This window comes from Dicentrarchus labrax, unplaced genomic scaffold, assembly GCF_905237075.1.
Source record: "Dicentrarchus labrax unplaced genomic scaffold, dlabrax2021, whole genome shotgun sequence".
In the NCBI taxonomy this organism is placed as follows: domain Eukaryota; kingdom Metazoa; phylum Chordata; class Actinopteri; family Moronidae; genus Dicentrarchus; species Dicentrarchus labrax.
The window spans coordinates 108,305-132,746 of NW_026136875.1; the positions used below are offsets into that span (position 1 = coordinate 108,305).

At 39.5% G+C, this 24,442-nt stretch overlaps 1 protein-coding gene and 2 long non-coding RNA genes across 6 annotated transcripts in view; 1 reads left to right on the forward strand and 2 right to left on the reverse strand.

Annotated features, from left to right (window-relative positions):
* LOC127360513 (uncharacterized) overlaps nucleotides 1-18,471 on the forward strand; it is a 57,492-nt gene extending 39,021 nt beyond the window's left edge. The window contains exon 2 of the long non-coding RNA XR_007883766.1: nucleotides 17,928-18,471. This is a non-coding gene — a long non-coding RNA (uncharacterized LOC127360513). The remainder of the gene's footprint in view (nucleotides 1-17,927) is intronic.
* Nucleotides 5,895-9,534, reverse strand: LOC127360512 (uncharacterized). 4 transcript variants are annotated; one of them, XM_051394974.1, is made up of 10 exons: nucleotides 8,302-9,534; nucleotides 7,516-7,594; nucleotides 7,371-7,424; nucleotides 7,029-7,106; nucleotides 6,846-6,926; nucleotides 6,714-6,761; nucleotides 6,582-6,629; nucleotides 6,450-6,497; nucleotides 6,289-6,364; nucleotides 5,895-6,206 (listed from the first exon to the last, which is right to left on the reverse strand). In XM_051394974.1, exons 1-9 carry the CDS (start codon nucleotides 8,400-8,402, stop codon nucleotides 6,296-6,298), a joined length of 606 nt encoding a protein of 201 aa, XP_051250934.1. In that variant the 5' UTR covers nucleotides 8,403-9,534; the 3' UTR covers nucleotides 5,895-6,206; nucleotides 6,289-6,295. The 4 variants fall into 4 exon arrangements, with proteins under 4 accessions (XP_051250934.1, XP_051250933.1, XP_051250936.1 ...); XM_051394973.1 differs by having other exon boundaries at nucleotides 7,516-7,700; XM_051394976.1 differs by lacking the exon at nucleotides 7,516-7,594 and having other exon boundaries at nucleotides 7,371-7,456.
* Nucleotides 18,472-23,362: 4,891 nt separating the features above from the next.
* On the reverse strand, nucleotides 23,363-24,184 carry LOC127360518 (uncharacterized). The gene is made up of 3 exons (XR_007883776.1): nucleotides 24,055-24,184; nucleotides 23,616-23,673; nucleotides 23,363-23,491 (listed from the first exon to the last, which is right to left on the reverse strand). It is a non-coding gene; the product is annotated as an uncharacterized LOC127360518 (long non-coding RNA).
* Between the last annotated feature and the right edge of the window lie 258 nt (nucleotides 24,185-24,442).

Genomic DNA, 24,442 nt, shown 5'->3' on the forward strand with positions numbered 1-24,442 from the left:
TTGAAGGTTTTGATTTGTTATAAAGGGTTAGTTACTTTCTGTTTTCCATACACCCATATTTGGCCAAACAGGTCTCAGTCATTCTGTAGCCAACTTTGCATTTTTAATAAAGCGTCTCAAAGGTAAGAGTTTGGTTCTTTAGTCTTTAGATACCAAGAAAGTGGTTTTCAATAATCTCATGAATGGTGGAGTCATACTTAGGTTCCCTGTTGTATGAGACAACGGGGTCATGACTGTATCTCCATACACCCATATTTGGCCAAACAGGTCTCAGTCATTCTTTAGCCAACTTTGCCTTTTTAATAAAGTGTCTCAAAGGTACAAGTTGGGTGTTTTAGCCTTTACATACCAATAAAGTGGTCTTCAATAATCTAATGAATGGTGGAGTCATACTTAACCTTCCTGTTGTGTGAGGAAAAGGGGTCATGAGTGTATCTCCATACACCCAAATTTGGTCAAACAGGTGTCTGTCATTCTGTAGCCAACTTTGCATTTTTAATAAAGGATCTCAAAGGTACAAGTTGGGTGTTTTAGCCTTTAGATACCGAGAAAGTGGTCTTCAATAATCTCATGAATGCTGGAGTCATACTTACGTTTCCTGTTGTATGAGATAAAGGGGTCATGACTGTAACTCCATACACCCATATTTTGCCAAACAGGTCTCAGTCATTCTGTAGCGAACTTTGCATTTTTGATAAAGGGTCTCAAAGTTACAAGTTGGGTGTTTTAGCCTTTAGGTACCCAGAAAGTAGTCTTCAATAATCTCATGAATTCTGGAGTCATACTTAAGTTTCCTTTTGTATGAGGCAAAGGGGTCATGACGGTATCTCAATACACCCATATTTGGCCAAACAGGTGTCTGTCATTCTGTAGCCAACTTTGCATTTTTAATAAAGGGTCTCAAAGGTACAAATTGGGTTTTTTAGCCTTTACATACAGAGAAAGTGGTCTTCAATAATCTCATGAATGGTGGAGTCATACTTACGTTTCCTGTTGTGTGAGACAACGGGGTCATGACTGTATCTCCATACACCCATATTTGGCCAAATAGGTCTCACTCATTCTTTAGCCAACTTTGCATTTTTAATAAACGGTATCAAAGGTACAAGTTGAGTGTTTTAGCCTTTAGATACCGAGAAAGTGGTCTTCAATAATCTCATGAGTGCTGGAGTCATACTTAAGTTACTTCCCGTTGTGTGAAACCAAGGTGTCATGATTGTATCCCCATACACCCATATTTGGCCAAACAGGTCTCAGACATTCTGTAGCCAACTTTGCATTTTTAATAAAGCGTCTCAAAGGTAAGAGTTTGGTTCTTTAGTCTTTAGATACCAAGAAAGTGGTTTTCAATAATCTCATGAATGGTGGAGTCATACTTAGGTTCCCTGTTGTATGAGACAACGGGGTCATGACTGTATCTCCATACACCCATATTTGGCCAAACAGGTCTCAGTCATTCTGTAGCCAACTTTACATTTTTAATAAAGGGTCTCAAAGGTACAAGTTGGGTGTTTTAGCCTTTAGATACCGAGAAAGTGGTCTTCAATAATCTCATGAATGGTGGAGTCATACTTACGTTTCCTGTTGTATGAGACAAAGGGGTCATGACTGTATCTCCATACACCCATATTTGGCCAAACAGGTCTCAGTCATTCTGTAGCCAACTTTGCATTTTTAATAAAGGGTCTCAAAGTTACAAGTTGGGTGTTTTAGCCTTTAGGTACCCAGAAAGTGGTCTTCAATAATCTCATGAATTCTGGAGTCATACTTAAGTTTCCTTTTGTATGAGGCAAAGGGGTCATGAGTGTATCTCCATACACCCAAATTTGGCCAAACAGGTGTCTGTCATTCTGTAGCCAACTTTGCATTTTTAATAAAGGATCTCAAAGGTACAAGTTGGGTGTTTTAGCCTTTAGATACCGAGAAAGTGGTCTTCAATAATCTCATGAATGCTGGAGTCATACTTACGTTTCCTGTTGTATGAGATAAAGGGGTCATGACTGTAACTCTATACACCCATATTTTGCCAAACAGGTCTCAGTCATTCTGTAGCCAACTTTGCATTTTTGATAAAGGGTCTCAAAGTTACAAGTTGGGTGTTTTAGCCTTTAGGTACCCAGAAAGTAGTCTTCAATAATCTCATGAATTCTGGAGTCATACTTAAGTTTCCTTTTGTATGAGGCAAAGGGGTCATGACGGTATCTCAATACACCCATATTTGGCCAAACAGGTGTCTGTCATTCTGTAGCCAACTTTGCATTTTTAATAAAGGGTCTCAAAGGTACAAATTGGGTTTTTTAGCCTTTACATACAGAGAAAGTGGTCTTCAATAATCTCATGAATGGTGGAGTCATACTTACGTTTCCTGTTGTGTGAGACAACGGGGTCATGACTGTATCTCCATACACCCATATTTGGCCAAACAGGTCTCACTCATTCTTTAGCCAACTTTGCATTTTTAATAAACGGTATCAAAGGTACAAGTTGAGTGTTTTAGCCTTTAGATACCGAGAAAGTGGTCTTCAATAATCTCATGAATGCTGGAGTCATACTTAAGTTACTTCCTGTTGTGTGAAACCAAGGTGTCATGATTGTATCCCCATACACCCATATTTGGCCAAACAGGTCTCAGTCATTCTTTAGCCAACTTTGCATTTTTAATAAAGGGTCTCAAAGGTACAAGTTGGGTGCTTTAGCCTTTAGATACCGAGAAAGTGGTCTTCAATAATCTCAGGAATGGTGGAGTCATACTTACGTTTCCTGTTGTATGAGACAACGGGGTCATGACTGTATCCCCATACACCCATATTTGGCCAAACAGGTCTCAGTCATTCTGTAGCCAACTTTGCATTTTTAATAAAGCGTCTCAAAGGTACAAGTTGGGTGCTTTAGCCTTTAGATACCGAGAAAGTGGTCTTCAATAATCTCATGAATGGTGGAGTCATACTTACGTTTCCTGTTGTATGAGACAAAGGGGTCATGAGCTCCTCCCTTCCTCTCTCTTTCTGCACTCATTCATGTTCAATTAATGCATGTTACTAACTTCACTTCTTCCCCGGAGTTCTTGTGCTTTCTCGTCTCGCAGGTTCTTGTCGAACCTGGTGGAGCCTCCTGCCATGGTCCTGCTAGATTGCCATTGCCAATAATGTTGTTGCTGTGCACCTGTCTGTCTGTCTCTCGCTCTCTCTCTCTGTGCCTCTCTCTCTCTCTCTCTCTCACCCCAACTGGTCGAGACAGACGACCACCCATCTAGAGCCAGAGGATCTGTCCTAGGTTTCTGCCTTTTAACAGGCAGTTTTTCCTTGCCCTTGTTGCCAAGTGCTTGCTCATGGTGGTACTGTTGGGTCTCTGTAATTAATGTTTTAAAGAGTTCGGTCTAGACCTGCTCTTTTTGAAAAGTGTCTTGAGATAACTTCTGTTATGAATTGGCGCTGTACAAATAAAATTGAATTGAATTGAATTGAATTGAATTTAATGACTATATCTCCATACACCCATATTTGGCCAAACAGTTCTCAGTCACTCTGTAGCCAACTTTGCATTTTCAATAAAGGGTCTCAAAGGTACAAGTTGGGTGTTTTAGCCATAAGAAACCGAGAAAGTGGTCTTCAATAATCTCATGAATGCTGGAGTCATACTTACGTTTCCTGTTGTATGAGACAACAGGTTCATGACTGTATCTCCATACACCCATATCTGGCCAAACAGGTCTCAGTCATTCTTTAGCCAACTTTGCCTTTTTAATAAAGGGTCTCAAAGGTACAAGTTGGGTGTTTTAGCCTTTAGATACCGAGAAAGTGGTCTTCAATAATCTCATGAATGGTGGAGTCATACTTAAGTTTCCTGTTGTATGAGATAACGGGGTCATGACTGTATCTCCATACACCCATATTTGGCCAAACAGGTCTCAGTCATTCTGTAGCCAACTTTGCATTTTTAATAAAGGGTCTCAAAGTTACAAGTTGGGTGTTTTAGCCTTTAGGTACCCAGAAAGTGGTCTTCAATAATCTCATGAATTCTGGAGTCATACTTAAGTTTCCTTTTGTATGAGGCAAAGGGGTCATGAGTGTATCTCCATACACCCAAATTTGGCCAAACAGGTACCTGTCATTCTGTAGCCAACTTTGCATTTTTAATAAAGGATCTCAAAGGTACAAGTTGGGTGTTTTAGCCTTTAGATAACGAGAAAGTGGTCTTCAATAATCTCATGAATTCTGGAGTCATACTTAAGTTACTTCCTGTTGTGTGAAACAAAGGTTTCATGACTGTATCTCCATACACCCATATGGAGATACAGTCATGACAGAATGACTGAGACCAAACAGGTCTCAGTCATTCTGTAGCCAACTTTGCATTTTTATTAAAGGGTCTCAAAGGTACAAGTTGGGTGCTTTAGCCTTTAGATACCGAGAAAGGGGTCTTCAATAATCTCATGAATGCTGGAGTCATACTTAAGTTTCCTTTTGTATGAGACAACAGGGTTATGACTGTATCTCCATACACCCATATTTGGCCAAACAGGTCTCAGTCATTCTTTAGCCAACTTTGCCTTTTTAATAAAGGGTCTCAAAGGTACAAGTTGGGTGTTTTAGCCTTTAGATACCGAGAAAGTGGTCTTCAATAATCTCATGAATGGTGGAGTCATACTTAAGTTTCCTGTTGTATGAGATAACAGGGTCATGACTGTATCTCCATACACCCATATTTGGCCAAACAGGTCTCAGTCATTCTGTAGCCAACTTTGCATTTTTAATAAAGGGTCTCAAAGTTACAAGTTGGGTGTTTTAGCCTTTAGGTACCCAGAAAGTGGTCTTCAATAATCTCATGAATTCTGGAGTCATACTTAAGTTTCCTTTTGTATGAGGCAAAGGGGTCATGAGTGTATCTCCATACACCCAAATTTGGCCAAACAGGTACCTGTCATTCTGTAGCCAACTTTGCATTTTTAATAAAGGATCCCAAAGGTACAAGTTGGGTGTTTTAGCCTTTAGATAACGAGAAAGTGGTCTTCAATAATCTCATGAATTCTGGAGTCATACTTAAGTTACTTCCTGTTGTGTGAAACAAAGGTTTCATGACTGTATCTCCATACACCCATATGGAGATACAGTCATGACAGAATGACTGAGACCAAACAGGTCTCAGTCATTCTGTAGCCAACTTTGCATTTTTATTAAAGGGTCTCAAAGGTACAAGTTGGGTGCTTTAGCCTTTAGATACCGAGAAAGGGGTCTTCAATAATCTCATGAATGCTGGAGTCATACTTAAGTTTCCTTTTGTGTGAGACAACAGGGTTATGACTGTATCTCCATACACCCATATTTGGCCAAACAGGTCTCAGTCATTCTCTAGCCAACTTTGCATTTTTAATAAAGGGTCTCAAAGGTACAAGTTGGGTGTTTTAGCCTTTAGATACTGAGAAAGTGGTCTTCAATAATCTAATGAATGGTGGAGTCATACTTACGTTACTTCCTGTTGTGTGAAACAAAGGTGTCATGACTGTATCTCCATACACCCATATTTGTATGTATAAGTATGACTCCAGCATTCATGAGAATAATGAAGACCACTTTCCCAGTATCTAAAGGCTAAAACACCCAACTTGTACCTTTGAAACCGTTTATTAAAAATGCAAAGTTGGCTACAGAATGACTGAGACCTGTTTGGCCAGATATGGGTGTATGGAGATACAGTCATGACACCTTTGTTTCACACAACAGGAAGTAACTTAAGTATGACTCCAACATTCATGAGATTGTTGAAGACCACTTTCTCAGTATCTAAAGGCTAAAACACCCAACTTTTACCTTTGAAGCCCTTTCAAAGACTTTAAACAAACATGAATTCTTTCTCAAAAACTTTTATGTATTCAAGAACGTTTATTTTGTTCTCAACAACGTGGCACTTGGATGTCCTTTCCTCCTCTTTAATCAATGAGGGCCAGGTCCACACATTTCACATAAGTTTGAGTAAAGAGGCTGAGACAAACTGAACAAACATGAAATTATCAAAAACATATTTAGGAACTTCACTGTGTCCTCATGGATGTGGCTCCTGGGCATCCTGTTCTCCTTTGTGACCTAATCTGAACTGTGTTGAGGTAAATTTTCACATATAAACCTGTCTAATATTTATGTTATCCTTGAATACAGAACTTTAAGGGATTCTTCATCCTTGGACCTTTCTTCCTCTGAAGAACATGGCTCCTGAAAGGATGCAAAAGGATGTGGTTTTCCAACATATCTGTAATGTAGTAAACAGCACTAAAACATTCGTCATACTGCTCACCTTTGTTTCACAATGCTGTCGTGACCTCCACGTGGGATGCATTTTTCTCATTTTCTGTGTGCAAGGAACATGGCTCCTTAAGATGGGGGGACAGACAGATATTGGTTCATGTATGACTTGATTTCATGCACACCAAATTAATCCAGTTTACTTCCACTCACCTGTCCTTCAACATCAATCTCATCTTCTGTGTGCAAGGAATGTGGCTCCTTAAGATGGAGAACAGACAGATATTGGTTCATGTATGACTTGATTTCATGCACACAAAATTAATCCAGTTTACTTCCACTCACCTGTCCTACAACATCAATCTCATCTTCTGTGTGCAAGGAATGTGGCTCCTTAAGATGGAGAACAGACAGATATTGGTTCATGTATGACTTGATTTCATGCACACAAAATTAAACCAGTTTACTTCCACTCACCTGTCCTTCAACATCCATCTCATCTTCTATGTACAAGGAACGTGGCTCCTTAAGATGGAGAACAGACAGATATTGGTTCATGTATGACTTGATTTCATGCACATAAAATTAAACCAGTTTACTTCCACTCACCGGTCCTTCAGTATCAGCCTGATCTCTGTTTCCCATGGATCCATTGTCCTCTGATTTTTCTATCTGTGAGGAGCACAAATCCTAAAGAGTAGATTTTGTGATTTAGAGGTCATGGACAGAAATCCTCTAAAAAATAACTATACTGTCTGTACACATCACTAAACCAAGCTTAATACTCCTCGCCTTGGCTTCAATACAGGCTGTCAGACCCTCCTCAATAGATGCATTCTTCTCATTGTCCTCTGCAGAGGTGGACAGCACCTGGAGACAAATCATGGGATTTTTTTAATTCAAGGGACAGATAGATAGATGTTGGGTTTTACTCACATTTAAAATGCTGAGCTGGTCCTGTTATTCAACAGAATTACATTCAAAGGTTTCCAGCTGCCACACTATGAAATGTATACTAACTACTGGTTTTGCTCCTTAATGACTAGATGACTCCAGAGTTTACAGTGATATACAGCATCCTAAATAGCATGCAGTTAATCATAAAACAGAGACATGAATATGTCCGCTACTCACAGGGTAGGTAGGCTCCATTACCTCATACGGGTTTTCTTCTTCCTCACACCTGAGCTGCAATGATGAGCGCAGTATGAAAGAATATTCTGTTGGCACAAAAGACCAAAACACAGATTGCAGATTTCTTTAGTTGAATCTTCCTCACCTGTTCTATTCTTATGGGCCAATAGATGCATGAGTTTGTCTGAGCCCATGGATTCCTCCTTAACCTTCCATGCCTTTTTCTGCAGCGGTAGTAAATGACTGGGGTGAGCGTTACAGTGATGAGCACAATCACAGCAACAATAGCTCCTGCTGTAGTTCCTGCTGTAGGTCCATGTCCATCAATAACTGTTGATGGAGATGTGATATTACATACATCAACAAAGCGGTTTCCGCTTCGCTTTTTCCATCTGTATTTAAGTGGTGGAGTGCCTTGTGAGGATTTGCATCTGAGCCTTATATTTGTATCTAACACAGCTTCATCATCCATGTAACATACCGGCTTGTCTGGCCTCTCCATTACAACCAGAATGTCTTTAATCTGTTCTCTAGCTGACTTTCTCACCTTACATTGGTATGTTCCAGAATCTGTAAGCTTAAGGTCAGTGATGCTTAGAGAAGCATCCTGTTCTTTAAAGGGGCATATAAATTATTATGAATGATACTTTGACTATACCGGAGTATACGTTTTTCATCTCCCTGCCTGATTGGTGGCACAATGTTCCACTCTATGTCCAAATTTTCCAAATCCTCAGAATCAAGGGTGAACTGACAGTTAAGAGACACATTTCTATCTCTAGTTCCATAATAGAGATCATTGTCAGGTGTTATTTTTAGAGAATAAGCTTGTTCTGGGGTAAGAGCGCATAATTTCATCATGGCAAAAATCCATAACTCTGTGAAATATCCTGGGAGGCAGCAATGTTGATGCACAAGCATGATGACATACTTGGATTGGTGGGCCTCAGGTTGCACATCCTGGGTTTCACTGTAAAACATAAGGGTTATGGTTAGGGCAGGACTGTATATGGGAACATACATGTTAAACATGGTGCAGGAAAACTGATCTGTTGCAACATATTAGACCTCCTCACACCAGTTTGGCTGAGAGAGTCAAAGGTATCCTCTTAGCCCCCAGACCCCATACATACACAATATAATTTTCATGTCATATGGTGTTGATTACAAGAATGTGAGATTTTTTAAAATACCCTTTCTCCTGTGATGTAAAGGAAATAATGCCTACAAATATCACAACTTTCAACAAATTTTTTTGAAAGAAATCCACAAAAAATTTTAAGCTACAACAATCACCAAAAGTCCACAAAATCCCAGGGGGAGTGGTAATAAATACACAAATATTCTAAAGCATATTCTGTAAATTATGCAATACATTTTTTATTGATTATGTCAAATGAGATCTATTTGACCCATGTTAAATATGGAGAGACAGCTTTACAGTAAGTTGGGTTCATAATTGCCACAGCTCTATAATATTTACAGTAGTGTGCTACTTAATAGCAGGACACATTGTATCAGACTTTTTACAAGTTTTAATATTTTACTGCAAAAGTGGGTCCTCAGTTATTACTATACAGACAAACTGGACAGATTCACTTGCAGAACTTTTACCTCCACCTCTGCCAATCATAGCTCAGAGATTACTAAAGTAAAACTTTATCTACAAAAGAGATCAAAGTGGGCCACAAATCCACATCTGAACAGCATTATAGCAAGAAAAAGAGTAAAAGTGTGGTGTAATTGTGCAGCGTTACAGCAATGTAACAGAAAAAGGAAATAGAAAGTGGGCTATAAACCATAAATTGACTCTTACCTGCAGAAGAGCGGAAATCTTTCAAAACCAGTGCAGATTTAGCAGAACATAATGTAGGATGATGCAGAAACTTTAAGCCAGTTCAGAAAATCCACATGACTGACACACTGGAGCAGCCAATCAGTGCAGTCATTAACTTTTCAGCCAATCAGAGCAGACCCATATCCTCCGTGTGTGAAGGACAGGAAGAGAGCAAAAGTTGAGGAGGAATCATGGGTGGAGGTGTGGCAGCAACCAGCAATCAGGTAAAATCCAAAAATACTGACATGTTGGATATCTGCAGGGCTGCCAAGTTTCAGAAAATGACAAGAGTGAGACTCGAGTGACAGGACGCGTTCGGCCGGTGACCTGTCCTCACCTCCATGCCAGCTTATGGAAGTTTTTCTGTGCCATCTGTGTTTGAATATGAATTTCTAAGATTGAATTTTTTCAGCATCAAAATCAGACTTTGAATTTTAAAACCATCAAATTTCTGGCACTGGAATTTTTTTGCCTGTGATTTTTTGTCAATGTTGAAATAAATTCAGTGTAAAAAAAATCAATGTCTCAAAAAATTCAGTTTTTCAAAATTCGACATGTAAACATAAACAGAAATTCAACATAACAAAATATTAAATGTCAAAAAATTCAACTTAAAAAAATTCAGTGTCGAAAGAACGAGACTCACGTCCGGGTAACCAGTGAGAAGCAATCGATCCCTGTCTCGATTCTTCATTCACAACCTGATGACACAGACACCGGCATAAATAGCAGCATAAATAGGATTCCTCTTGTATCAACTGTCAAATCAGATGACGGATATCTGTCATTCTTGTTTGCCTAACAACAGCGGGTGAGAGTGATCAGATTCACACGCACACACAGGCACACTAGCACGCGCCCACTCTCAGCGCAACAGACACACGCATTTAGACGTACCAGTCCCTAGGAAAAAAAAAAAGCCATACCATACTCAAAAGGTAGAGCGAGTTGTCCAATTCAATTCAATTCAATTCAATTTTATTTGTATAGCGCCAATTCATAACAGAAGTTATCTCAGGACACTTTTCAAATAGAGCAGGTCTAGACCGAACTCTTTAAAACATTAATTACAGAGACCCAACAGTACCACCATGAGCAAGCACTTGGCGACAAGGGCAAGGAAAAACTGCCTGTTAAAAGGCAGAAACCTAGGACAGATCCTCCGGCTCTAGGTGGGTGGTCGTCTGTCTCGACTTATAGCTTATAGTTATAAGCTATTGGTTAATAAGTTATATAGCTTAATAGTTTATAGCTGAGAAGATGATGTTTGTGGTATGTATTGTTTGTCTGCAATTTGTTTGTTTTGTTTATAACACTTGTACCACAGCAGGTGCCTTTGTTAATGAGGCACAAGTCTACATATTTGATATAATTGTGTGTATACATACAAGTGTATATGTATATATAAGAAAATGTCAATAAATATATTGTTAAAAAAAGATGTGTTGGGTCTATACTGTGATGTTGGATATGACCAATATCTCATGTCTCGTCTCATCATGTCTGTATAATCCACTTGTGATAAAGGAATTAATATAGAGTTGTTGGGTTTATACTGCAATATTGGATCTGACCAATATCTCTGTATGGACCCACCAACTCTGTATTAGTCCCTTATAATTTTGTAGTCGTGCTTCTTCTGCTAAAGTGTCATCCTCCTCCTACCTAAGACTTTTTGTGAAAGTGCTTAAGGGACTTTTGCATGCAAACATTAACACACTTAACATGCTGGTAGAATTTAGGGAGTGCTACCTTTAAAGTCTGCATGATTAAAATCCCCTGCTATGATATTCACGGCATCAGGATACATGCTCTGCTTATTGGTAATGCTTGTAGACCCTGTCTGTGAATGTTCTCATTCATCCAGGTCATAGTTATCTTAAGGAAATTAAATCAAATGCAACTGGACTTGGTTATGTCTTTGAAGACGTTTCACCTCTCATCGAAGAGGCTTCATCAGTTCATGTTCCCTTGACTAGGCAAGGGAACATGAACTGACTGTAATAGACGCTCCCTTACTGTTTCCAAAGCCTCCATAGTTGGAATACAGGTGAACAAAGTCGCATCATAGAATACCACGGTTTCATCAGGATCCATTTTTAGATTTCGGACTTTCAATTTTCAATTTTATTTATTTGTATAGCGCCAATTCATAACAGAAGTTATCTCAGGACACTTTTCAAATAGAGCAGGTCTAGACCGAACTCTTTAACATTAATTACAGAGACCCAACAGTACCACCATGAGCAAGCACTTGGCGACAAGGGCAAGGAAAAACTGCCTGTTAAAAGGCAGAAACCTAGGACAGATCCTACGGCTCTAGGTGGGTGGTCGTCTGTCTCGACCAGTTGGGGTGAGAGAGAGAGAGAGAGAGAGAGAGAGAGAGGCAGAGAGAGAGAGAGCGAGAGACAGACAGACAGGTGCACAGCAACAACAGTATTGGCAACGGCAATCTAGCAGGACCATGGCAGGAGGCTCCACCAGGATCGACAAGAACCTGCGAGACGAGAAAGCAAAAGAACTCCGGGGAACAAGTGAAGTTAGTAACATGCATTAATGGAACATGAATGAGTGCAGAAAGAGAGAGGAAGGGAGGAGCTCAGTGCACCATGGGAAATCCCCCGATAGTCTAGGCCTATAGCAGCATAACTAAGGGATGGTTCAGGACTCACCTGATCCAGCCCTAACTATAAGCTTTATCAAAGAGGAATGTCTTAAGCCTACTCTTGAATGTGGTGAGGGTGTCTGCCTCCCGAACCACAAATGGAAGCTGGTTCCACAAGAGAGGAGCTTGGTAACTGAAGGCTCTGGCTCCTGTTCTACTTTTAGAGACTATAGGAACCACAAGTAGCCCAGCATTCAGAGAACGTAGTGTTCTAGAGGGGTAATAGGGTACTATGAGCTCTTTAAGATATGAAGGGGCCTGACCATGAAGAGCTTTATAGGGGAGGAGGAGGATTTTAAATTCAATTCTACATTTTACAGGGAGCCAATGCAGAGAAGCTAGTACAGGAGAGATGTGATCTCTTTTTCTAGTTCCTGTCAGTACTCGTGCTGCAGCGTTCTGAATTAATTGGAGCGTTTTAATGGACTTATTGGGGCAACCTGATAATAAAGAGTTGCAGTAATCCAGCCTTGAAGTAACAAATACATGGATTAGTTTTTCTGCATCTGTCTGTGATAGGATGTGTCTAATTTTTCTAATATTACGTAAATAAAAGAAGGCAGTCCTAGAGGTCTGCTTTATGTGGGAGTTAAATGACAAATCCTGATCAAAGATAACTCCAAGATTCCTGACAGTGGTTCTAGAGGCCAAGTTAATGCCATCTAGAGTCACTATATCTTTAGACAGTGAGTCTCTAAGGTTTTTGGGGCCAAGAACAAGAGTTTAACATCAGAAAATTGCAGGTCATCCAGGATTTTATGTCCTTAAGACATGTTTGTAATTTAGATAATTGATTAATTTCATTGGGCTTGATTGATAGATATAACTGCGTATCATCTGCATAACAGTGAAAGTTAATGGAGTGATTCCTAATAATGTTGCCTAAAGGGAGCATATATAAAGTAAATAGTATTGGTCCAAGTACAGAACCTTGTGGAACTCCATGACTAACTGTAGTATTTATTGAAGATTCATCGTTAACATGTACAGACTGCGAGCGATCTGATAAATATGACTTAAACCAGCTTAGTGCGGTTCCTTTAATGCCAATTTGATGCTCAAGTCTCTCTAAAAGAATATTATGGTCAATGGTGTGAAATGCAGCACTAAGATCTAATAATACATTACAGAGACAAGTCCATTGTCAGAAGCAGTCAGAAGGTCATTATTAACTTTAACCAGAGCTGTCTCTGTGCTATGATGAACTCTAAATCCTGACTGAAAATCCTCAAATAAACTATTGTTATGTAGAAATTCACACAACTCTTTGGCGACTACTTTCTCCAGAATCTTAGAGAGGAAGGGGAGGTTAGAAATTGGTCTATAGTTGGCTAAAACCTCTGGGTCAAGAGTGGACTTTTTAAGAAGGGGTTTAATTACAGCTACTTTAAAGGACTGTGGTACATATCCTGATAATAAAGAAAGATTAATCCAGTAAAGAAGTGCTAATTAAGGGAACAACTTCTTTAAGCAGCCTAGTTGGGATCGGGTCTAATAGATAGGTTGATGGCTTCGATGAAGAAATGATTGAAGTTAACTGATGAAGATCGATAGCAGAAAAACAGTCTAAATATATATCTAAGTTTACATTGACAGAAGTCTCTGAACTTGGAGAGTCACTGGTAACTGTTGATGGCAGTTGGTGATTAATTTTTTCTGTAATAGTAATAATTTTATTATAGAAGAAGCTCATGAAGTCATTGCTACTTAAGTTTATGGGGATATGTGGCTCAATAGAGCTGTGACTCTCTGTCAGCCTGGCTACAGTGCTAAAGAGGAACCTAGGGTTATTCTTATTTTCTTCTATTAGTGCTGAGTAATAGGCTCCTCTGGCATTACGGAGGGCCTTTCTATAAGTTTTAAGATTATCTTGCCAATTTGAGCGATATTCTGATAATTTGGAAGAGTGCCATTTCCTTTCAGATTTCCTAGCTATTTGTTTTAACTGGTGGGTTTGGTGGTTATACCAAGGTGCTAGTCTCCTATGTTTTAATAATTTCCTTTTTATAGGAACGATAGAGTCTGATGTTGATCGTAGTGAGCCTGTAGCACTATCGACAAGATTATCAATTTCAGAGGGACTAAAGTCGTTATAGGATTCTGTTAAATTCAGACATGGCATTGAATTAAACAAGGAATCTCCTCCTTAAATTTAGCTACAGCACTGTCAGATAGGCATCTGCTGTAGGAAGTTTTGCCTAATGGCTTACAATAATAGTATGAATTCAAAAGTTATTAAATAATGGTCAGATAGGAAAGGATTATGTGGGAAGACTATTAAATGTTCAATATCAATGCCATATGATAAAACAAGGTCAAGAGTGTGATTAAAACAATGAGTTGGTTTATTTACACTCTGACAGAAGCCAATTGAGTCTATTAATGATATAAATGCATTACTAAGGCTGTCATTGTCAACATCCACATGAATATTAAAATCACCTACAATAATTACTTTATCTGATTTAAGGACTAAACTTGATAGAAACTCTGAAAATTCAGATATAAAATCAGAGTACGGTCCAGGAGCGCGGTACACTATAAAAAATAGAACTGGCGGCAGTGTTTTCCAGTTTGGGTGAGAAAGACTAAGAACAAGGCTTTCAAATGAATTATAATTTAGTTTAGGATTTTTATGTTGAACTCCTCTTGTATTTCTTTCTTTAAATAATTTAGGTGGTCGGGGGACAGACACAGTCTCTATGGGGTTTTGGGTGGGTGACTGTTCTAAAGAAAGCGCAGAGAAGTGTGTAAGACAGCAGCTCTTTGTTCACTTTGTTCACAAAGCCAATGGAGTTTTGGATGTGTTGCCCACCAGGGGTGCAAGGATGTTTGCTATATGCTTAGCTATGTTGTAGGTGACCAAGTTGATGCTGCTGACAATGGGTCTGAGAGGGGTCCCTTCTTTATGGATCTTTGGGAGTCCATATAGGCAGGGGATTGTGTCCTGGGGATAAAGATGGTAGTATTGTTTCTTGTCAATGATACCTTCTTTTTGTAAATGTTGTAGACCTCTTTTTTGTAGCCACTAGTTGGGTCTCTTCTCACAGTTTCATGTGTCAGTGTCACTGAGTAATGCAGAAATCTTGGCATGGTAGTTAATAGTATTGAGTACGACAGTGCACCTCCCCTTATCAGCTGGAAGGATTATGATGTTTTGGTCCTTGCTTAGTGATGTTACCGCTTTTCTCTCATCAATGGAGAGGTTGGAAGGGGGGGCCTTAGCATTGGACAGAGCCGCTGACACTTTTAACAGAAGCTGTTCGGCTTTGGTTTCAGTTATGTTGTTTTTCCTGATAGCTGATTCTGTAGCTGTAATCAAGTCAACTATAGGTAGGGCAGATGAAAAGACTGAGAGGGTTCCAAACCACCACAGGACTGTCCCACATGGAGTGCAGAATCAGTGACAAAACATGTCCAAACCAGGTTCTAGACGTTGGAGGCTGCAAGTTGTTTCTAAAGCTACTTCCAATATGGTAGTAGTAATCAACATGCTTCCTCGATAGCATGATTTTACACATCTCAGGGATATCCTAGTTCAAGCTTCAGGCTTCCATCTGCTTTGGTGACCACCCTGGAAAGGCTTCAGTCAAGGTCAAAGGGCATTGGATACCAGCCTCTCAGTATATACACTCAAAAAAACAATTTCAATTTCTGCAATTCCTTTAACCTAAAATATACACTGGTTGTATTTGTTTTGGTTACTTTGAGGGACCCAGTAGGAGCTTAGAGTTGCATTTTTGTGTATGTCCTACAGCAGAGTGTCCTCTACAAGTCAGTAAAGAAACAAGGGCAAAATTTAACTTTTGGCCCCAAATTGTATGAAATGAGCTGAAACTTTCAGGCATCACATTCAGTTCAGCACATTCAAAGAACAATATCATTGAAGTTGCATTCCTAAAGCTGCTTTTGGTTTTAGAGGAGCAAGCAACCTACTGCTACCAGAATATGATTTTGCAAATCTCAAGAGTCTTCTAGTTCCTTTTCAGACCTCTGTCTTTTTGTGGGCCACAAAATAAGCATTTTTGGCCCCTAGGGGCCTCTATGGCTATTTTCTACAACATTGACCCTTGAAAGTAAAAAAAAACATCTATATAAGCTCAAAATGGCTACAAATGTAAACAGCAGACCATGAGAGATGTGTCAATCCTGATTCCTGAAGTCCCATACCTTCTGGATACTTTCCAGGACTAATATTTTCCAGGGGCCTTTTGGCACTGAGAGGCCATGAAATATTTTATTTTGGCCCACCAAGAGGTTATCAGGGGTTTTTAGGGAGCCTTGTAGACCACAAAATTGGTTACATGAAGCATTTTTATTCTGGGGGACATGCAGGTCACTGTGGGTCCCTAGAGTCACTCTTGCAGCCCATAGAAAGCATTGCAGACAACTCCAATGCATTTTAAATGAGTGGATTCTGTGGGCCCATATTGTTAGGGTCTAATAAAGATAAACTGGGTGATACTGAAAGATTGGCCTCCAGAGTCTTCATCAAGTGCCCCCTGGTGCCCAAAAATGCAACTACCATGAATAACTGCATACCTGGATACTGGCACTGCGATATTGGCTTACTGGCAAAATGGCCCCAATACACATGAATGGATGGCAGGCCCAACATAGTAAACGTAGTAAATTCAACTTTTAGGTAAAGCCAGGCAAAAAAGGCCAACTTCTCATGATAAAATCCTAAACACCCTTAGACCATCTGTAGGTGTTGGTGCTGTATTGGTTTGTTAAGTAAATCCTTGGGGCTACATCCACCAAAATTTACGACCCCGCTGTTTATAACCCCTTAAGTAGAGAGGAGATTATACCTAGATGTAAAATCCTGAAAGGGGTTTACAATCTCTTTTGTATTACAGCAGATTGTTTTCTAATCTGTCAAGGAAGTTCTGTGTTTCTTCATCAAAGGGCCAGGGGCATGTCAAACAGTATAAGAACAGGGTAAAACATTTGGTCAGGGGGCACAACTCTGAACTGCTTACTGCCTTGTGGTTCTGTGTGATCTGTCCCTCTCAATAGGGAATAAACACTTGGTGCATGCTCCCTTTCCAGTCTTGTTTTTTGACTCTACAGGCAGATCAAGAATTTCAACAACAAGGAGGAAATTTCCGCAACAGGAGCTATATTGGCCCATTTATGTGCCTGAAACTGTTGAAAAAATTCAAATGGAGTGACCCCTGATGGTCAGATGAAAAGACTGAGAGGGTTCAAACCACCACAGGACTGGCCCACGTGGAGTGCAAAATCACTGACAAAACTTTCAGACTTCTAGCTTGAGAGGAAAAAAAAATTCTCTGGTTGGACCAAGAAAGATCCAGGCCCTTAGACTTATACACCCTTAGAACATCTGTAGGTGTTGGTGCTGGACTGTCTTGTTAAGTGAATCCTTGGGGCTACATCCACCAAAGTTTATACACATTATCTCGGCCCACCAACGACCATGTCCTGTGAATTGCAATTGCGGATTTATTTTTAATATATACAATGAAAGGATGATCTCCAATGACCTTTGTAACTGACTGAGGCCTGCCCAGACCAGTTGCTCTTTTGACCTAATTTGGTCACCAAAGCAGATGGAGGCCTGAAACTTGAACTAGGAGAAATAACTTAGAAATTAAAGCTGCAAGCAGCGTTGAGCGGGATCTCGAAACCGGCACGCGTCGGGGCGTGCTGCGGCAGCGTCACATGCCATCGGGGTGTGCTGCGGCCACGTCACGTGCCGATGTAACAAGCGCGGACCATAACATGAAAATGTCATGTAAATTAGCTCAAAATCGCCACGCAGCACTTAGTTCTTGTTGCCACTAGGTGGCGCTATCACTATGTGTTCAGGTCAGGACTCTTATCAGACAAGTGAAGTTTGGAGCCGATTGGACAATGTACACTCAAGTTATAGCAAATTCGTGTTTTGTGGCGGTACATCAAAATTTCCCGGCACGCCACAGACACACCTACTTACCGCAGTCATCACATATCATCAACAATGTGTTTTGTATTTTATAAGAAAATTTCAGCTAGATCTGATCATAGCTTATAGTTAGGGCTGGATCAGGTGAGTCCTGAACCATCCCTTAGTTATGCTGCTATAGGCCTAGACTATCGGGGGATTTCCCATGGTGCACTGAGCTACTCTCTTCCTCTCTCTTTCTGCACTCATTCATGTCCCTTTAATGCATGTTACTAACTCCACTTCTTCCCCGGAGTTCTTGTGCTTTCTCGTCTCGCAGGTTCTCATGGATCCTGGTGGAGCCTCCTGCCATGGTCCTGCTTGACTGCCATTGCCAATACTGTTGTTGCTGTGCACCTGTCTGTCTGTCTGTCGCTCTCTCTCTCTCTCTCTCTCTCTCTCTCTCTCACCCCAACTGGTCGAGACAGACGACCACCCACCTAGAGCCGGAGGATCTGTCCTAGGTTTCTGCCTTTTAACAGGCAGTTTTTCCTTGCCCTTGTCGCCAAGTGCTTGCTCATGGTGGTACTGTTGGGTCTCTGTAATTAATGTTAAAGAGTTCGGTCTAGACCTGCTCTATTTGAAAAGTGTCCTGAGATAACTTCTGTTATGAATTGGCGCTATACAAATAAAATTGAATTGAATTGAATCATCCTGCTAGGAGTAGAACATAAAAGTATAAAACGTGATACTTCCTGTTGCCACTAGGTGGCGCTCTGACTATTACCGAATATCATCACATAGACATGTTCAGGGCGAGACTCTTATCGAACATGTGAAGTTTCGTTGCAGTCGGATCATGTACGCAGAAGTTATGACGAATCACTCTTTCATGGCGAAGGTTTGAAATTGGATGCCACGGGATGCCACGCCACGGGCACAATGTTGGACGAAAAAAACTGACTGCACTTACCAATTTTGAAGTAGATCCAATAAAACCTGTAGGAGGAGTTAGTTAAAATAGAAGCCCTGAAATGCCAAAAATGACATCACAGTGTGACATTCGTTCAAATGGCCAACTTTGAAGGCACGCCACGGACACGCTCTTCAACGTACAGTCAATAATAGCACAACTTGTAATCAGCAACATTATTCAAGAGTACTGTAAAGTTTTGAAGCAGATCTGATAAATTCCATAGGAGTTTGTTTGTTCAAATACAAGACCACGGACTTCAAAATGGCCAAATTTGACGGCATGCCACGGACACGCCCTTTACAGCGTTCATTCAGCACCATTTTGTGACTGTACTGACCAATTTTGAAGCAGATCCCAGAAATTCCCTAGGACGAGTTTGTTCAAATGCAAGGCGAAAAAGTCAAAATGACCACAAAATGATGAGAATTAAAAATTGAAATATCAGACTTCCAGTGGGTTTCTGGGCATGGGTCCAAGAGGCTTTTCTGCTTCTTTTATCATGATACACATGCGTAGCAATTGTCGTACATGTGGGCCTTACATGTCTTGGGGGCTGATTCTGGGGGGCGTCGCCCGTGCACAGGGACAATGTCATATCAATATTTTTGCTACGTTTGAATTTTGTGCAAATCTTCATTCCATTTTGAGAATGTTGCGGGGGCCAAATGTGCGGTTGAACTTCCAAAGGTATAATAATAATAATTCCAAGAGGAACAATAGGGTCTTGCACTTTCAGTGCTCGATCCCTAATTAAAGCTGCAAGCAGCGATGAACGGGCCCTTGCACCCCTTGCCAGTCGGGGCCTGTGGCACGTAAATTTCGTGTAAATCAAACAATGTTCATTTCACAAGGCTTATTTCCTGTTGCCAGTAGGTGGCGCATCGACTACGGTCCTGAACTGTCATGCATGCATCTCTCCTCAGGCCGAGACTCTCTTCAAAAAATTTCATGTAAATCAGATGATGTTTGTGATACAAGGTTTACTTTCTCTGGCCAGTAGGTGGCACAATAACGGTGACTCTTTATTGCCATGTAGATGTGTTTGTGCCAGGTCCCTTATCAACCATGTGAAATTTCATGTAAGTCGGATGATGTTTGTTTCACAAGATTTACTTCCTGTGGCCAGTAGGTGGCGCAATAACTGTGAACCCTAAATTGCATATGGATGTGTCCAGGCAGGGGCTCTTATCAAACGTGAAGTTCGGGTCAGATTCAACCATGTACAGTGGAGTTAAAGCAACTTGATGTTTTGTGGTGAGACAAATTCGCCACACCACCACGGCCAAACTATTTGACTGAGGATAAAACTTTGATCATATTATCATATGATAATGATAATGATAATAATAATAATGATAATAATAATAATAATAATGAAGAAGAAGAGAATAAAAAAGAAAAGAAAATGTGTCCTCAATGGGGAGAGACAGCCAGCCCAAAAAAGGGCACCGGCACCCCCGAAGGGGATTTCCGGGGGGGGGTGAGAAGGCGCGGCATATTTCCCCGTTTTTTTGGGATTAAAGTAGTAAAAAAAGGAGGCGGCGGCCCCCCCGCCGGTTGGAAAAGAAGTTACAGGGGGGGGAGGGGGAGAAGCCGCCGCCGCCGCGGGGAAACACAAGAAAAGCTACCGCAACCTTTTCCGTTTAAAAGAAAAAAAAAAAGGGAAAAAAAAAAAAAAAAAAAAAAAAAATAATTTTTTTAAAAAAAAAAAAAAAAAAAAAAAAAAATAAAAAATTAAAAATTTAAAAAATTAAAATTTTTATATTTTTTTGCATTTTTTTCTCAAGGTTTCTTTGATTTTTACAATATTTGATTTATATTACAGTCTGTTATGTTGCAGTGCTGAGGAAAGAAATTGGTGGTAGCCTATGTTTTTTTTTATTTAAAATGCAATGTGAAATGACAAAATACTTTACTCACTCAATTAAAAGGTTGCAGTTTAAAGCATGATTACATGAGGGGAACAATATTTAGGCTATAGGCCTACACTTGGCCAAGCACCTGCCACTGTTTGTGGCAATTGCCACTGACCCCCTGTGGCAGCTGTCCCTTTCTTTAAACAAGTTGTTGTAACACATGACCTATCAAAAATTGTTGACTTCTAACCCTAAACATTTATAGCTTACTATATGTGATATTTATATGTATCTGTGCATCACAGGATTCTAATTTAAAACCATGTACAAAGGTCTTGGTATGAATGAATAGGCTGTATTTACGAACAAAACTCTTTAATATAACATAACATAAAACTACATCACTGCTCCTCAAATCTTACGAAAAGTTTGTAATTTTTTTTATCAATAAGTTCTCCACAGAACTTGTCGTAATCCTTTTTTTGTGTGAAGACAAATGAGAAAAGTTCTGCTGGAGAACCCTCATCCAGGTCCCCATCCCAGGTTTCCAACTCCTGGAGGGCTTCTTTTCTTTCCTCTTTGTCCATGGAAAGGACAGCAGGGAGTTTCAGCACTCCATCGAATGTCGCCGTACGGCACCAGTCAGCTGCAGCAAGGCTGCCTTGGATGAGAATGTTTTCCTGCAGTAAATTATTATTGATCATTAATGTTGTTCTCAAGTAAAGATTTCAGACTTATAGAGCATTTACAGTACATTTGAAAGAAACATTAAAAAAATTGTACCAACATATGCTGTCTTTATCAACACTGTGGGTTCCATCTAAAACCCCTCTAAACTAAATTTCAGTATACATTCACAATTGTCTTAATTGTACATGTAAATAAAAAAAAAAAGAAATGGTAATGCAACAAATCTGTATCTAGAGCATCTTCAATACACTTCATTAAGTACCACTGTCATTGTGTCCTGGGAGTGCAAAAAAGCTTCCTTATGTCACAGTAAGCGATGCTGTATTGTATGGTCAAGCAACCTTCAACCTTCATAGGATTTTGATTGTGTGAAAGGCTAAATGACATTCATATGGGTGTTTATGTTTACTACTTTAGTATTCATCAGAGACCCTACAATGTATTCATTTTCATTTTCTGTTTTTGTATTTAACAAATTACTTTCTTGCTTAACTATATTTATATATATATTTATATTCAGCTTCATTGTTATTTGTTTGTTTTACATGTAAGCATTGCATATTTAATAATTAATCAGTGACAATAAATAGAAGTTTATCGAAGCTTCGAGGGTCATAATTTCAAATTTATGAACTTCTGAGTTGTGATGCTTGTGAATGTGCTGTACGGCTTCCACCATCAAGAATCGCCTTTGAGCTACTCAAATGTGCTGAGATGCAAAAGCCATAAAACCAAAACAACTTTGTTGCTGGAGTTAATACGTAGATTGCGTTAACTAATACTTTCAGCAGAATAGAAACAGTGTCTGCCTCTCTGGCTGCAACACATACACACTTATTAATATATTACAGATTGCCAATTTTGACAAGATAGCTGTCCTGAGTTAAATACATTTTTGTGGGAAACGGTTTGGGTTTTACCTCTTCTGTGCTGTCTGTTTTATCAGCTGTCTTCCTTGCACTGGGGGCTCTGGGAAAAAAGGAAATCATCTGTAAATGCGATTGATCTGAAACATCACCTGCTAATTCACTAAATGCCACAACAAGCATTATGCATTCAGTGATGTTTCATATCGACATGCACACCAACATCGGAAAGAACGTCCTGTAGCCTACCCTTTCTTTTCCTTTGAAGGTGTGGTGGTTACAAGCACAGATTCCGCTTGGTACCGACACATGTTGCTGTTGCCTTGCAACCACTGAATCAACACCTACAAGAAATAAAATAATTTTTAATAATAAGCATGTCAGGAATTATCAGCTTCAATCCCATAAAAGTATTTAGTCTTGTACACTGTACATTTATGTTCTCATTAATTAATAGTCATACTTAAGTACTTCAGTTTCGATTTTAACATTTTGCTAGTTGTGGTATGTGTTCTCTAAATTATCCAAAGTCCAGTGACACTTGTCCTATGGCATTACTTACTCAGTAATTAGTTTTCTTCTAAATGTAGTTATATTATTCGTTAACATTACATATCCTCATTAGTTTACCTCTGGCAAAACGACCTCTGTTATGTAGAGCTGCTTCTCAGCTACAGTTCCAGGTACTGTCAGGATTTTTGCCAGTCTCTGGATAATCTCGTCCGTCTGTGGTAATAAGTAAGTAAGAAGCATGGAAACACTTTACAGGGGATATTAAGGGGTTAACAAAGAAAATTGTTAAATTGTGCACAGTCAAGGCAACATTTTAATTATTCATTACTCCCTTTCCCTCCTCCTCTGCCTAAAAGTACTGTAATGTATTTGATAAGTAATGCCAATCCTTCCCTGTCCACCAGCATCTGACTAAAAGGTTTCCTCCCAAAAAATGACAGGATGTTAGTTTCAAAATCAAAATAGTTCCTGTGCTCTGTTACTACAGCTTTCTTTGTCATGATGTCCTTATATAGGTTTATTATAGGCAGTCTAAATTTGGGCTTTCAAATACAATTAGTTAATATGCTAAACATGTGCATTGGGATATGGAATATATGTCTAAACATCCGTGACTTCAATATATTTTTCAGTCACATACTATTGTGATTGCGAGGAGTTGTGTCCACCAATAAGACCAAGAGAGAACAGTCTACATACCTTTATGTCACTGAATAAAGTGACATGTTCGCTGTAATGCTTTTTAAGGGCAGGATCAAATCCTCTGTGTTTCCACAGATACATTCTGTTGGACAGAACATGCCCACTCAGCAGGTTTTTCTCCAGATCCTATAATAGTATAATAAGTATTTTTAGATGTTGATTCAGTTTTTACCAGCCTTGTTAAAGTTTTGAATGCCACCTCATAGTAAAAACCTTGTACATGTCACTTCAGAGCAATGTATGTTTTTACCAAAATTTCTTCGTCTGTCTGAAAGTCTTCTACTTTAACAGCCTCCAGGATGTCGTTTCTGTTTAAGACAAAAGCATTGCAGAAATTGGCGCAGTGTTTTTACATCTTTTCATTTCAAAACATTGACCTTAGAATAGATATAGATAAAATGTTACACTGGATTTAAAGGACATGTAACTAGCAAACAGGCTGCTGATATGTGGGGAAAGGCTAAGAATATTTTTTGTCTTATTGTGTATATCTTTGTAATTATTAATAATGTCATACATTTATTTATGTTTACTTATGTAGTTGTTCATTCATTTCATACATTTTCAATATTTGTCTTTCATATTTAATGTAAAAAAAGACAAACTATATTTATCAAAAACAACTGTAAGAGTTATCAATTTGGTTTCAATGGCAACCATTGGTCGGACGTGTATGAGGTTATTCTTACATATCTGGGATGTTGTTGCATCCACAAAAGAAGTCCTTGGACGTCCAGTCTCCTTTTACACCAGCACACTCGAAATGCAGCCAGTTTTTGCAATATGAGCATTGTACCCATTGGTATTTCTTGATGTGGTTATGGAAAACACTGGTAGAAAACAGGATTGTGAGAACGTTATCAATATTCCACAGTACCTTAAAACAGGTATTTCCATGTAATCAGTAGTGGCTTAAATATAACGGACCTTGTCAACTATGTTGTGTCTGAAGTTTTGAGTTGTCATTTGTGTTGTACATACTTGGTTGTCCCTGTTGCTCGCTGGAACAAACATGACTTGGTTTTCCAAGCCTGGCAATGGCTGCTGGAGTCTGTTTTTTTGGCTTCCGATTGCTGT